Source organism: Pezoporus wallicus, unplaced genomic scaffold, assembly GCF_028554395.1.
Source record: "Pezoporus wallicus isolate ANWC-B61680 ecotype Strahan unplaced genomic scaffold, APGP_CSIRO_Pwel_v1 contig_2456, whole genome shotgun sequence".
NCBI classification, from domain to species: Eukaryota; Metazoa; Chordata; class Aves; order Psittaciformes; family Psittacidae; genus Pezoporus; species Pezoporus wallicus.
In genome coordinates, this window is record NW_026637053.1 from 2,345,504 (window position 1) to 2,358,334 (window position 12,831).

General features: G+C 38.1%; 1 protein-coding gene across 3 annotated transcripts; it reads left to right on the forward strand.

Annotated features, from left to right (window-relative positions):
* Positions 1-1,269: 1,269 nt before the first annotated feature.
* Positions 1,270-10,460, forward strand: LOC130595908 (RING finger protein 151-like). 3 transcript variants are annotated; one of them, XR_008971426.1, is made up of 8 exons: positions 1,270-1,402; positions 2,331-2,556; positions 3,739-3,878; positions 5,904-6,066; positions 7,266-7,386; positions 8,363-8,605; positions 9,181-9,253; positions 9,681-10,459. XR_008971426.1 is itself a non-coding variant. In XM_057403027.1 (7 exons), the coding sequence occupies exons 2-6, from the start codon at positions 2,351-2,353 to the stop codon at positions 8,597-8,599; spliced, it is 867 nt and encodes a 288-aa protein (XP_057259010.1). In that variant the 5' UTR covers positions 1,270-1,402; positions 2,331-2,350; the 3' UTR covers positions 8,600-8,605; positions 9,181-10,460. The 3 variants fall into 3 exon arrangements, 2 of the variants coding, with proteins under 2 accessions (XP_057259010.1, XP_057259009.1); XM_057403027.1 differs by having other exon boundaries at positions 9,181-10,460; XM_057403026.1 differs by lacking the exons at positions 9,181-9,253; positions 9,681-10,459 and having other exon boundaries at positions 8,363-8,924.
* The last annotated feature ends 2,371 nt before the right edge of the window (positions 10,461-12,831 follow it).

The following is a 12,831-nucleotide window of genomic DNA, read 5'->3' on the forward strand; positions in this document are numbered from 1 at the left end:
ATATATGTAGTAAACAAGCACAATAAAGGGAATAAGGTGTATATATATGTATATGTATAGCACAGAGGAAAATTAGCAGTGCATCAGATCATTAGAGAGAATAGTGATTAAGAAGAAATGCATCACCAGTTACCACCTAATCGTCATCATCTGGGCCACACTTCAAGCTGGGACGCCCTGTTGCAGCCAATGCTGGGAGTCCCAGGTAACTTGGAAAATTCCTGTGTGGTGCATCCACCCATAGGTGTGGCTTCACATTCGGCTGCAGGAGGGTCCTGCTTTTATACCCTTAGAAACACAGCTGGCTTTATGCCATTCCTGTAATTGTTTATTGGTGTGGCCATGCAGTTTCTCATGATCTCACTGTTGGCTATGCCAAGAATGGGGCCAGGTGCCCCAGTGTGGCCAAATACGAAGATCATAGAACAGCTGCACGCTTATGTTTTCCTACTTCTTTCCAACAAATAGTAATAATGAATATAAATATATATACTTCATGGAATACACTTTGTCAAAAACATACTTTGATATGTCTCTCACAGTCGTGAGCGAGGATCACGGCTCTTAGTTAAGTTTCCATCCGTTACACATTCCACAATTGCAGAACATTTCATGACGGGGAATTGCAAAGTTCTTTTCTCCCTTCAGAGCAAAATTTGTCATTAGTCCTTAGAGATCCTTAAGATTGTTACATGGTTCTAATTCAGATTGAGATTCTCTTTGAATGTCACATTGCAATTGCTAGATTGCAGGGATTCAAGTGATGACGTCCTTTGTGTTTTGTTTTTTTTTTTGTTGTAAGTGAACAGTCTTAATTCTGCTGCACATTGGAGCAGTATCATTTGTCAATACAATGTACTTGACTGTGATACTTCTGTTTCAAAAATGAACTGCCTAACACGCCCAGATAAAACTGGGTTAGATAAGAAACTTTCATCTTTCTAAGGAGTATAGTTTTACTATATTTCAAGTTGCTACTTTCCAATAATACTGAATTGTGTTGTCTTCAGTCTTACAAACAAAACCGTAAGGCTTCAAAATTAAATGGCAGCACATGCTCAGTTTTGTCGTAAGTATCTGCGTCATTAATAACTGAAAGACTGATTATTGTTTTTCTCCCCCAGTCTAGTCAGATCTCTTGTCTTACTTGTTTTTTTTACAGTGGCTTGTTTTGGAAAGCTTTGTTTCAGTGGGCTGTCAGGACGGGGTCTATTCAGCAGCTGGCTGGTTGGACATAGGACTTGGTAACTTAGGAAACGGTACTGAGCCTTTCTCATTTTTCTCATAGGCATAATAAAGCAGTGAAGAGGAACTGGGGGAAGTGTTACATGTCTTACTAATCAGAAAACTGCCTCTGAAATATTTGGACAAACTACATATATATGTAGTTAAATCTGAAAAGGTAAGATATCTTCCTTTTCTGTTTTATTCAGAAAACCTCATGACTAATAAAAACCTCTCTCGCAAGTCTCAGTGGGGTTACAAAAGTAATTTTATATGTGAAGTAGGAATGTGAAGCCTAAAACATACTCTTTTACGTGACTTCTTTGGGATCTTACTGAACTATAGGCTTTTCATGATGGGATTCTGATGAGTGCAGGTTGCTGGTTAGTTCTTTACAAAGCTTTCAAATCCATTTAATCTACTCAGTTTTATAAAATAGACTATGTGAGAGAAGACAGTAGCTCTTCACGATTTCAGAATAAGCTGCAGTTTTGGCTTCTTTTTCTTCCTGTATATTAAGTACTACTCTAGGCATGTGGAGATTTCATGCTGTTCTCTCTGGAATAGAAGGCTACAATGAATAGAGAATCTTAGCCTTTTCAGTATGAAAGCAACATGTTAAGTGACGTGCAGTTCATAAATACAAATTCTGCTAGCTGGAAGTGCCCAGCTATTGTCTGTAAGGATACTTTTTTCTAAGTTGGTTAGGCATGATACAGAAGGCTTTAAAATGGAAAGCAAACATTTGCATTTGAGCTTTTACGATGTTTCTGCTTCAGGTAGAATTCAAGTAAGTAGAAAATCCATGTTTCACAGTGGCTGCTAGAACTGTGTTCTGTAACAGAATTCTGAACAAGCATGGCTCAATTGCCTGTCTTTGCTTTCAGAATTCGGAGGAATGGGGATTCTGACATCCAGCAGTACAATCCTCAAATTCTTATTTAAATCTTAAAGTCTCTGAAGTATGTAAGTTTTTGCATTCTCACTGTGAAGTTCTTTATTCACATTAAGTTCTCAGTGTTTCTAGGGTTGCTTCCAGGCCTTTTTGTGGATCTGGCCATACAGATTCAGGACAAAGACTGCTTTATTTTTCTGTGTTTTAATAGGCTGAAAGTGTGCGGAGAGCATGGGTTATGATATTGAGCGTTTTGTTGGCTACGTCAATGAAGGGCTATTATGCTCCATCTGCCGTGATGTGCTAGAAGATCCGTTACAGGCTCCTTGTGAACATGCTTTCTGTACTGCTTGTATACATGGGTGGCTTGTTCACCACAGTAACTGCCCTGAAGACAGACAGATGATTGACGTGTCTTTGCTACGGCCTCTCTACAGGTATACAGTAATATTGCTGTATGTTGAAATCACATGAATTTAGGATTTCTCAGTTCCGCTTGCACAGCTTTATCTCTTGTCGTTTGCTGTCACTCATATTGTCTTTATCCAGTGTGACTGTGGCAGAAACTGATCACTTGCATGAAAGCATTAGCATTTTCTATTTATTATAACTAACTTTCAAGGTATTAAGATTTCAAACACTTATTTTGTTTTCCACTTTTTTAAATCTTTAATCCTGTTTCTAGACATCTCTCTGAATATTATTCTGAATGTCTTCTACAGCACCAAAGCGTTCAAATACTTTTTTAGAGAAATCAGGCAAAGCAACTGTTGACAACAGTCACTAAACACTGTATATCTTTTTTCTTTTCAGCCTTACTTAGATACTGTAGTTGGGTTTATAATGAATAATTTCTGTAGATATAAATCCAACTTCTCACCTTTAAATCCTTTTTTAAAAATGTCTTTATCCATAAGAATATCTGTCTTGAACCACTTTGTCATGTAAAGCAGGCTGATTTCACAAGTGTCTTCCATAACTGGTCAGGCAGTTGGGCTAAATGATTGTTGTAGGTCCATTCCAAGTGAACTATGCTATTCCCAGCGCACAGAGTTTCATCAGTAGACAGCGCTTGCTGATTAACCCATGCATTGTCTAATCTGCTCAGATTAACAGTTACATTGTGTTTAAAACCTTCAGCCACAGATGATAAATTTACTCCATTTGTATTCTCAGTACTTTTGTCAATAATGAGATTTTCTGCCTGGAAAGTTGACATACAGTGTAGACAGAACCCTTGAGTTTAATTTACAGGTTGTTTGGTGTGTACTCACTGTGGTCAGTTTGGTTTGGCATGTTTAGAAACACAAAATTTAAAATGATGACTGAGTAGCCCTTTTGATTGTTATCGGTAACATCTACTGAGCAGTGAAATAAAATTAAAATAAAGATTTCATTTGCACATTTAATTTTGGAGACTGAATTTTCCATTTACGCTGTTTCTTTTAAGCCTGTTCTTTTGCAATATGGAAAACAAAATATTGAACTGATTACTCACACTTTTTCGTAATGGAGATCAGAGTTTTGCTTTCTTTCCCCGAAGTTGAAAATACAAATTTCTCAGTAATGTTCCCAGATATTAGAACTCTTTTTTTTTTTTTTTTTTTTTTTTAATGTAGATACATGAGAAATGATTTAAACCGTCTTCAGCTACATTGCAAAAACAGGGAGTATGGCTGTCAAATGGTTTGTTCTCTGGAGTCTATAGACAGGCATGAAAGGGAGTGTGAATACAGTCAGATACCTTGCTCCAATGCCGGTGAGTAACATTTAAATAAATTGAATCCTTTATATTCAGAAAACATGTTTTCGTCATCTTTCTGTCAACATAATGGCAGTAATGGCCATTATTTCCAAACAGAAATTCAAAGCTTTGGCATAATTTGCTGTTTACAGCAGTGGTTTGGGACAAAATGTATTACTGATCTATGGCAGGCGTGATGGTTAGCAACAGTTTCTTACCCAAGAGCTGACCAAAATGAATGAGTATGATGGACTTCAAATTTACAAAGATATAGTAGTGCATTCGCTTTGCTTTCTGTCTTTCAGTGAGGTTGTCTTTCAATTTTGACTGCTTGTTCTGATGTCTGAATGAAGGTAACAGCACCTACACAATGTTTACGAATCACAATTTACTTATAAAGCATTTGGTTGCCTGGTGCATGTGCAGCTGCTCACTGTCTCCTGATTTTAACAGAAACCTATCATGGAAATAAGAATTGGTTTAAGCTAAATTCTGTCTAGAATTGTTGAGATCATGGTAAGGTTTTTATTTAAAACAACCTACACCTCTCGAGGAAGAAACATACTGCTAAAAAGGATCATAGTGTTAAAATTTTATTCAAAATGTCATATATTTCTAGACAAAATTTATATCTAATTCCTGATGCTAAAAGAACAGCTAAGTCAGTTGTTGTAATTAATTATAAGAAGATTGCTCCACTGGAAGTTATAATTTCTCTCAGCAGTGACTCCTGCAGACGCTTCAGATTCACCTGGTTTACTTTCTACAGAAACAGTAGCATTTATAAAGTTCCCACAACTTATCTTTGGTGTCTGGTGTTCAGGACATGAGAGCTTTTGCATCTCTTGAACTCTTACTGTAGAATACAGTGGACTGTATTTTGAGTACCTCAATTACAAATCATTTATCAGTAAAGCTCCTCTAGAGGGCTGATGTTCATAGTTTTCTGGGGTTTTTGTTGACAAGTTTCATTGGTTCTGTTTTCTTACATGGATTTTACCTTAAAATTAAATGCAAGTGTGTATTACAGCAAACAGTCCTCTAAATATTAAGACTGCAAACTTCAAATTTAGTGTTACATGCAGCAATAATTTATATAGTGTTCGTTTTCAGTTCTCTACATTTTAGTTTTTAATCACTACAGGTTTGTAAAGTTTGTACCCTAGCATTTCTGTGGAAACTTTCCTATTTTTGAATAATTTATTAAATGTTCATAAATAAATGTTGTTGTTTATTTATGTTGTCTGGTATGTTATACACAAGACCAACCACCTGTGAGAAAAACAAGGTTACATCCCATCTCACCCACGTTTCTCTGACTAGGTCTTTGAACTTTTTTCCTAGATTTGATAAGGTAAGGGTTTTTTTTTTTTAACTCATGGGCATTCTTCAATTTTAGTCAGTGTAATCTGGTGAAGCACAAGCCAGCTGCCACTGCCTTAGCTTGGCATCAGCACTGTCATTACTGAATTTGCTTTAATGCCAGACAAGCAGTAGAAGACTTCATAAAAAACAGGATCATAGAATGGTTTGGGTTAGAAAGGACCTTAAGATCATCACGTTCCAATTCCCTGCCATGGGCAAAGATGACTTGCGCTAGACCATGTCACCCAAGGCTCTGTCCAACCTGGCCTTGAACACTGCCAGGGATGGAGCATTTACCACTTCTTCAGGCAACTTGTTCCAGTTTTTCACCACTCTCACAGTAAAGAACTTCTTCCTTATATCTAACCTGAACTTCCCTTGTTTAAATTTAAACCTACTGCCCCTTGTCCTATCACTACAGTCCCTGACAGTCTGTCTCCAGCATCCTTGTAGGCGCTACTATCAGTTTTCCAGTGTTTTCAGCTAATGAAGTATCTTACTTAAAGAGTGTTTTATTACAAGTTATGTGTGTTATAACCATCATATTCACATTCTAAAGAAATTACTTTTTTCGTTGCTTTAACAGAGTGACAGTTGTTTAGCTCAGGACATTGCAGCTTGCTTGTGCTTTTGTTAGTTGTTAACAACTGGCTTGTTTTACTGTTCCCTGTTCAGGCTGTACAGTTCAAGTTGAACGTCGTAACTTAGACAGTCACCTGGCAGTGTGTGAATATCGGAGCCGTGAATGCCCCAATGGCTGTGGCTACACCATTCTCAGTGTGGAAGACACACAGCACAATTGTGTGGCAGAGCTAAGAACCGAGCTAGAACTACTTCGGTACAAAACTTCTCTTCCTTTAATGTTTGCATTAGCTTGGGTTTAAAATCACTGCCCAAAGCATGTCAAATACTAACTCTGGATTCTGGTATGCATTATGCAGTCTATTAATTGCTTGATACTTATGGGCCAGCATATTGTTATGGGTCAGCATAGACTTGAAATTCTTACTCTTTTGATTATTTTGTTGTTACTTTGTTTTTGTCCAAGTTATTATAAATCCCAAAATGTCATTGCTTGCAGTGGAATAAGGCTGTGAGCTGACAATATACAATTACAAAATACCTAAGAAAGCTGGACAAAAGTTGGCAATTTCATTTTTCCATTAGACTATTACAGACCCAAAGTCACATTATTTAATAATTACATTTAGTTTATATTTGTACAGATCCAGAAAATAAAAACCTGTAATTATTTTGGCAGGTACGGACTGGTAGATTAAACCTCTGAGGATCTAATTTTCAATTTTTATTAAAACCCTGGCAGATTAATAACAAGTCAGTGAATGTGACTCTTCTTACCAGCATCCTTACAGATGTTTCTGTAGCTTTCCCTTTCCATGATATTCCAGTTCGATTTGTTTTTTTCCTATGCTCCTTCCCATTTCTGTCTTTCAACTCGCTAAGTCTTGTGCTCATGATCATTGCTGTGAAGTCAGGCTCAGATCTGATACAAAAGCATTGAGACACAAGGGATTCCACTGCCTGGTTTCTGAACTCAAAAGGTTAATGTAGTAACAGCTAGTTTGGGGCTGTGAAGCTGTGTGAATGATTAGTTTATAATAGTTTACTTCATATTATTGTTTAACGTCCACCATAAAAGTAACAAGATATTTAACAATACTATATTATTCAGACTTTTTATCTTGACTGCATGTGTTTAGTAATACTAAGCAAGCAGATACTCTAGGTAAAAGGCAGTAAATCATTTAAAATCAGTAAATCATTTAAAAACTCGTAGAATTACTTCAGGAATATGATACAGTTGTCCCCTATGTAGACTCTGTGAATGGTCACATAGTGCCCCCTTGCTAGTTTTATTTCAATTACAAAGCAGTACTGTCATGCCTCTGGAGGTGTGTCCTGCAGAATGTGATAGGAATCACATTGGGTTGTTTGGCTTCCAGAAGGCTTTCTGGAATTTGAAAATCACTGTCTTCCATGCCTACAACACTTAACAAGGTGAAATAAACTTTTTAGGTCAGAAATGATCTGCAGAGTGGAGGAGGCAAAGCATGAGATGGAGTCAAGGTTAGATTCACAGAGGAGGCATATGGTCCAAAAAGAGAGTATTCTGCAAAATGAAATTGAAGAACTGAAGGTAAATAGGATCATTTTATTTTCTGTTTTCCCCCTCTCCTAACAGTCTAATGCTTTGTTTTTCCCAATAATAGTCTCTTACTCTGTAAATGTAGTCTCATACAGATGAGAATTCCATTAAGTATGGGAAGCAAAACAGGTGTTAGCACAATGCTTTGCAAGTTAATCTTCTCTGGGGAGAAGCAGACTGAGTGCTCTATTTGTGTGGTTTATCTACTTCAAATTCATTTGGCGCTAACCTTGGTACCTCTGTACAAGGACAGCATTGTTCTGTATGTAAGATGCTGGCAAATCAGACTGAAACTCATTTTCAGTGTCTAAACACATGTGTGTCTACATCACAAATCAGATGTAATTAAATATCCAGCTCCTTTATTAGTGCTATGCAAAGTGACTTAATCCAGGGCTGGCTGACACGGAGCCCTGCTGCAGACAGTGGTATTTATGCTTTGGTTCAGCTGTGCTCAGAGGGTCGGAAAGTTGAACTGTAAACCTAATCAAGTAATGAGCAAGGCCATCTTACCTTTTCATTCATCCAGTTCTTATTATATCACAAAGTAATAACTTTTTAAAGCCCAGAGCAAGTACTTTATAGTTTACATTTTTATTTTTATTGGCTGTAATGTTAAATCCTTGAAGAATATACCTGAACATAACCAAACCCTTACTTTGGTCAGGGTCTTGAAATAGAAAATGTAAGCAGCAGCTGGGTAGATCCACTGTGTCTTATTACGTTTTGTAAGAAACCTTTTGCACTTTAAGGAAAACTGTTTTGGAATCTTTGAAATGAGATTATCTGAGAGAGTGAATGCAGGACTGTGTCTCAAGTTGTTTACATTTATTCTGCTATCAAAAAGTTATTTCAGTGTTGCTTATTCTTTATAATCCCTCACCGTACATGCGTGGGAAATTCAACTTCATACCACCATCACTAGAACAGAGTTTGTTTCTTGCGGTAAATCCAAGTTGCATTTCAGAGTCAGATGTCACGAATGATGTCAGATGTTCGCTCCCTGATGTCTGCAGAGAGGCAGCACCGTCAGGAGCTGGAGCAGGCAGAGCTGGAAAAACGGGAATTAATGGAGCTGCTGAGGGGGCTGCAGAAGGACTGTCGGTTAACCACTGCAGAAGGAAGCAGGAAGCCGACAAACTTCCGCCCTCTAACACGACTAGAAAGCGTGAAACGAAAACCTAGGGAAGTTACAGTTATCTAAACAGAAGTAAGCTCAAAAAGCACTTTCTTCTATTTTCCCATCCAGCTAACTTTTCTACTTTGGATGAAAGACTGGTAAACTTTACTTGGTGTCTTTTAAGATCTATATTACTCTATTTTCTCTTGGGGCATATAAACAAATGGAAGAATTTTCTCTTAGGGAACATTGGGCATTAAAGCCACTAGCTAACAAATACATTTTTAGCTAATGTTTTTATAAAAAGGGAGAAAGAGACTTGATTTAGCATCTCTTCAGTGTGTCATTTGCAGGAGTCTTTCAAGCCCTTGAAAGTCAAAGATAAATAAAGGTTGTTACCTTCCTGGTCCATTGTAGTTTGCCTAAGTAGTTTATGCTTATGCTTGAAACGGAAAGAAAATGTAATCATCACTAATGACATTTGGGATGTCCTTCATTGTGGGAAAAGTCAGTAATAGAATTAGTAAGTCAGTAATAGAAATTAATAGATCTTTGTTTATAGTCTGTAGAAGGTGGAAAGAAAGCACTTTAGATTGTAATTCTCCTGCTATGTAATAGCTTCAGGTAAGGTTGACTTTTACTTTAGAGCTTCTCTAATTTCCCAGGCTGATACACACTGAAGAGACTAATACCAAAGCCTGAAGTAATAAAGTCACCCAGAACCTTTTAAATACTTGTGTAAGTAACTTGGAGTTTGTGGGAGGAGGTCTGTGTTTGATTTCAAAATTTGAAGTTTTTGTATGTGCAAGTATCAGCTATTTCTACAGGGTCCTTAAAGCTGAAGACCAGCCTGTTTGGTACTCAGTATCTTTAAAGCCTGTATAAATAGGAGTATCCTTAATTTTCTTCTAGCAGGTTTAAGGCTACTTGAACATTAGTGTCCACAACAGACAAACATTTGTACAGTCACTTGGACTTCAGGTGTCTTTATTAGTACTCAAGTTTGCAGTTGTGTAAGACCCATGAATACTGAATCACAGGGGCATTTATCTGTAAGGACTGCATGAGAAATCTGTATAGTTCATTGACTTTTCTCTAAACTTCTCACCCAACCTGTTCACATGGGTTTCACTGATATAACTAAGCCGTAGTCTGTCCGTTGCAGCTCTCCAGTGGAGTCACTAGGGAAGAACCTGGCTGCTGTTTACTGAATGTGTGAAATTAGCTTTGAACTGTCAGGATAATGTGTGCAGGTGCAGCAATCTGAATAAGCTGATTTTATGGTTTAGAAAGCAAATAAACAACTGTTCATGCCTTGCTGTCACTCAGAGCAATGCTTTTATGGCTAACAGCATACCCAAAGAGAGAGGCAACAGTCTTCTGTAGCACATACGCTACATTATGAAGACTTGCGGTCACAGCTGTCTGATTTCAGGCATCAATAAATCCTTCTAACTTGCTGTCTCTTTAGTACCACTGAAGCAGATGTGCACATGTTCAGATCTTGTGCATTTAAAAACTGACAGAAATAACTCTTCTGTAAATGTTTTGGGTTTCTTTTTCTGAAAGAGAACATTCATAGCAAGAGGTATGTCCAAATATTTACTTGTTTTCAGTCCTTATATTGTAGATGAAATTACATTCATTGCCAGTATTTAGATCACTATAGCAGTCTCACTAACTCGTGACATGGCACATCTCTTAAGCAACCATATTAACAATCTGAACCAGTAAAACAATAGCTGTAATTTCGGAAGACTTACATTCACACTAAACATTCAGTGGTCAATTCATTCACATCAGTGTGCATATTAAAGCTGTAGGGGGAAAGTAAGAATGAGTTTATTACCTTGTGTTCTAAATAAGTTAGCTGTTGGTGTCTGGTGTCTATGTGGCTCTATTTCAGCATTCACTCTTAATTTTGAAGCTTCTTGGCAACACCAGATTTCAATGCTGTTAGAATCAGTGCTTTTTTTTTTTTTCTGTAACTGTGTGGTTCTATCATGTGAATTTATCTCCTTTGCTTAACATAAAAGAAAAAAAAATACTTCAAAATCCTGTAGAATTCAGATTAACTGGATCATCTTTCCCAAGTTTGAGGGCAGTAACCCAATCTTTCTGTTCTGACCACACAAAAAAGCAAGTTATTAGCTCTGCGCTTTCTCCATAACTAGATCTCTGCATTTGTCTGTTTTAGGTGTTTCACCCACTTCTTAGTGTGAGGTGTCCCTGCCCATGGCAGGGGGGTTGGAACTAGATGATTTAAGGTCCTTTCCAACCCTAACTATTCTATGATTCTGTGATTCTATCACTAAACTCCTCCTAGTACAGGAAATAGGGTTTATTTAATATTTACTTAGCATATGGTGTGCTGTCTGTCCCCTACATGACAGATGAAACTGCATGAGAAAACACAGCCTAGGTGGTAAGGAAGGACTTTAATCTGCACAGTCTGTTTAGCTTCTAGATGCCAGTTCTGAACTTCCAGTGCTCAAATGTGGCAATACTTTGGACCCACCTGCTGCTGGAATGACCCATCAGCTTAGGTTCCCTTTAGCAGCAAAGAAGCACTTGCAGAGATATGTTAAATAGTTGTGCTAGTAGTTGATAGCATCAGATCCCTCCAGTTACTTTAAGCTTAATCCCATTCCTCTGTGTTGGTAACTGTTCTGCACTTAAGACTTTCCTCTGCTGATGAACTACACACAGGATGGAATGTGCTGAAGTGTGGTCATCATTTTACCTGTTCTGTAATTGCCTAGGCTGAAATTAAATAGCCCATTGTATTTTCTCTACTTTTAGCTTTCCCAGTCTCATGTATTACACAGCTCTCCACAGCAGCTGGCAGAAGCAAGGGATTTTTTTCTTTCAAATAGTCTGTTAATTCTTTTCATAAAAACTAAGGGTCTAAATTTAGACTAATAAATTCTTCACTGTGAGGGTGGTGAGGCATTGGCACAGGATTACAGGAGAGACATTGCTGAAAGTGCATTACAGGAGGGCTGCAGCACTGAGTTAGTGGTTGTAGTATTCTCATGCTAAATCACGGAGAGAGAGCAGACTGTGGAGCCAGGTGAGTGGAGGGAAAGAGTATATGCACTCCAGCTGTCTTCCCTGAGCCCGAGGGCAGTGATGTGGCTGCCTGTGCCACCAGGTTTCTCACCAGGGTAGACTGCTAGCCTGTGGCATTACAAATAACCTAGCATTAGAATTAAAAGGAGATTAAATCTTTATCCCCAGGTAAGTGGGTACAAAATATCACAGTACCAAACCTGGGAGTTTCACAAACAAAACTCATAGAGCATGCTGTTTAATAAAGTATGTGAGACTACAGGGTATTACAAGGAGGATTGGCTGAGGGAACTGGGGTTGTTTAGCCTGGAGAAGGCTCAGGGGGGGACCTTACCATTCTCTACAACTACCTGAAAAGAGATTATAGTGAGGAGGTGGTTGGTCTCTTCTCAAAAGTAACAAGAAGTAACCCCAGCTGTAAGGTAATGGTTAGACTTAAATGATTTTAAAGGTCTTTTCCTACTTAGTTGGTTATGATTAAACTGGGTGAGAAAGAGGATGCATTCAACGAAATGAGTATTTTAAAGAAAGTGGTTATCTTTGACAGGAAATCAACATTTACATCATCATTCTGAGGACCCAAGAGGACAGTTACAAATATAGGTCAACTGTTTCCCTTCAACTGACTTCTCCCCTAGAGAGGTCAAATTACAGACAAAATATAGTTTCCTCAGTTTCCTTCAGCGTTAAAGCTGTGTTCCCTGTTCTGCTGTGCTCCTCCCAGGCAAAAACTGCTGGGATTACTTGAGCTGGAGTGGGAACAGTGATTTTGGGGAGGCTTAGCTGAGTTTCAACAAAAGGCCTGGAACTGAGAACCGCACATTGGAGGGCCGAGGAAGAATTTTGCTCACCTCCCAGTTAGGGTGGCAGTTTGTGCTTAGTACGATTCTAGTACTACATCAACAGTCTCATGTGAGAGAAACTCATTTAAGTAGCAAGCAAGAGTTTGTTGTTTTTTGTCAGCACAGAAAGGAATGGAATTACACATACAACATACCTAATAGAGTGAAGTATTTTTAACTGGACAAGTGATTTTATATCAAATGCTGTTAGTGTTTTTAAGAAGTCTGATCAATCCCATGTGACAAACAGTTCCTAAGACATACAGAATTTGTAGCCTTGCAAGTTAACTTTTCCACGTGTTGTCCTCTTGGACGTTTCTGGCATGGTGCTTTTCTACAGCCATTTCACCTAGGAGTGGGGGGTGGCATTCAAAAGGAGCAGTACAAGCCTTGCCTTTCTCC

Bases quoted from the DNA above. Each gene is read 5' to 3' on its own strand.
- LOC130595908 (XM_057403027.1), top strand. From the start codon at position 2,351: ATGGGTTATGATATTGAGCGTTTTGTTGGCTACGTCAATGAAGGGCTA. The intron at 3,879-5,903 runs GTGAGTAACATT...TTCCCTGTTCAG, and splicing joins GATACCTTGCTCCAATGCCG to GCTGTACAGTTCAAGTTGAA. The intron at 6,067-7,265 runs GTACAAAACTTC...TAAACTTTTTAG, and splicing joins ACCGAGCTAGAACTACTTCG to GTCAGAAATGATCTGCAGAG.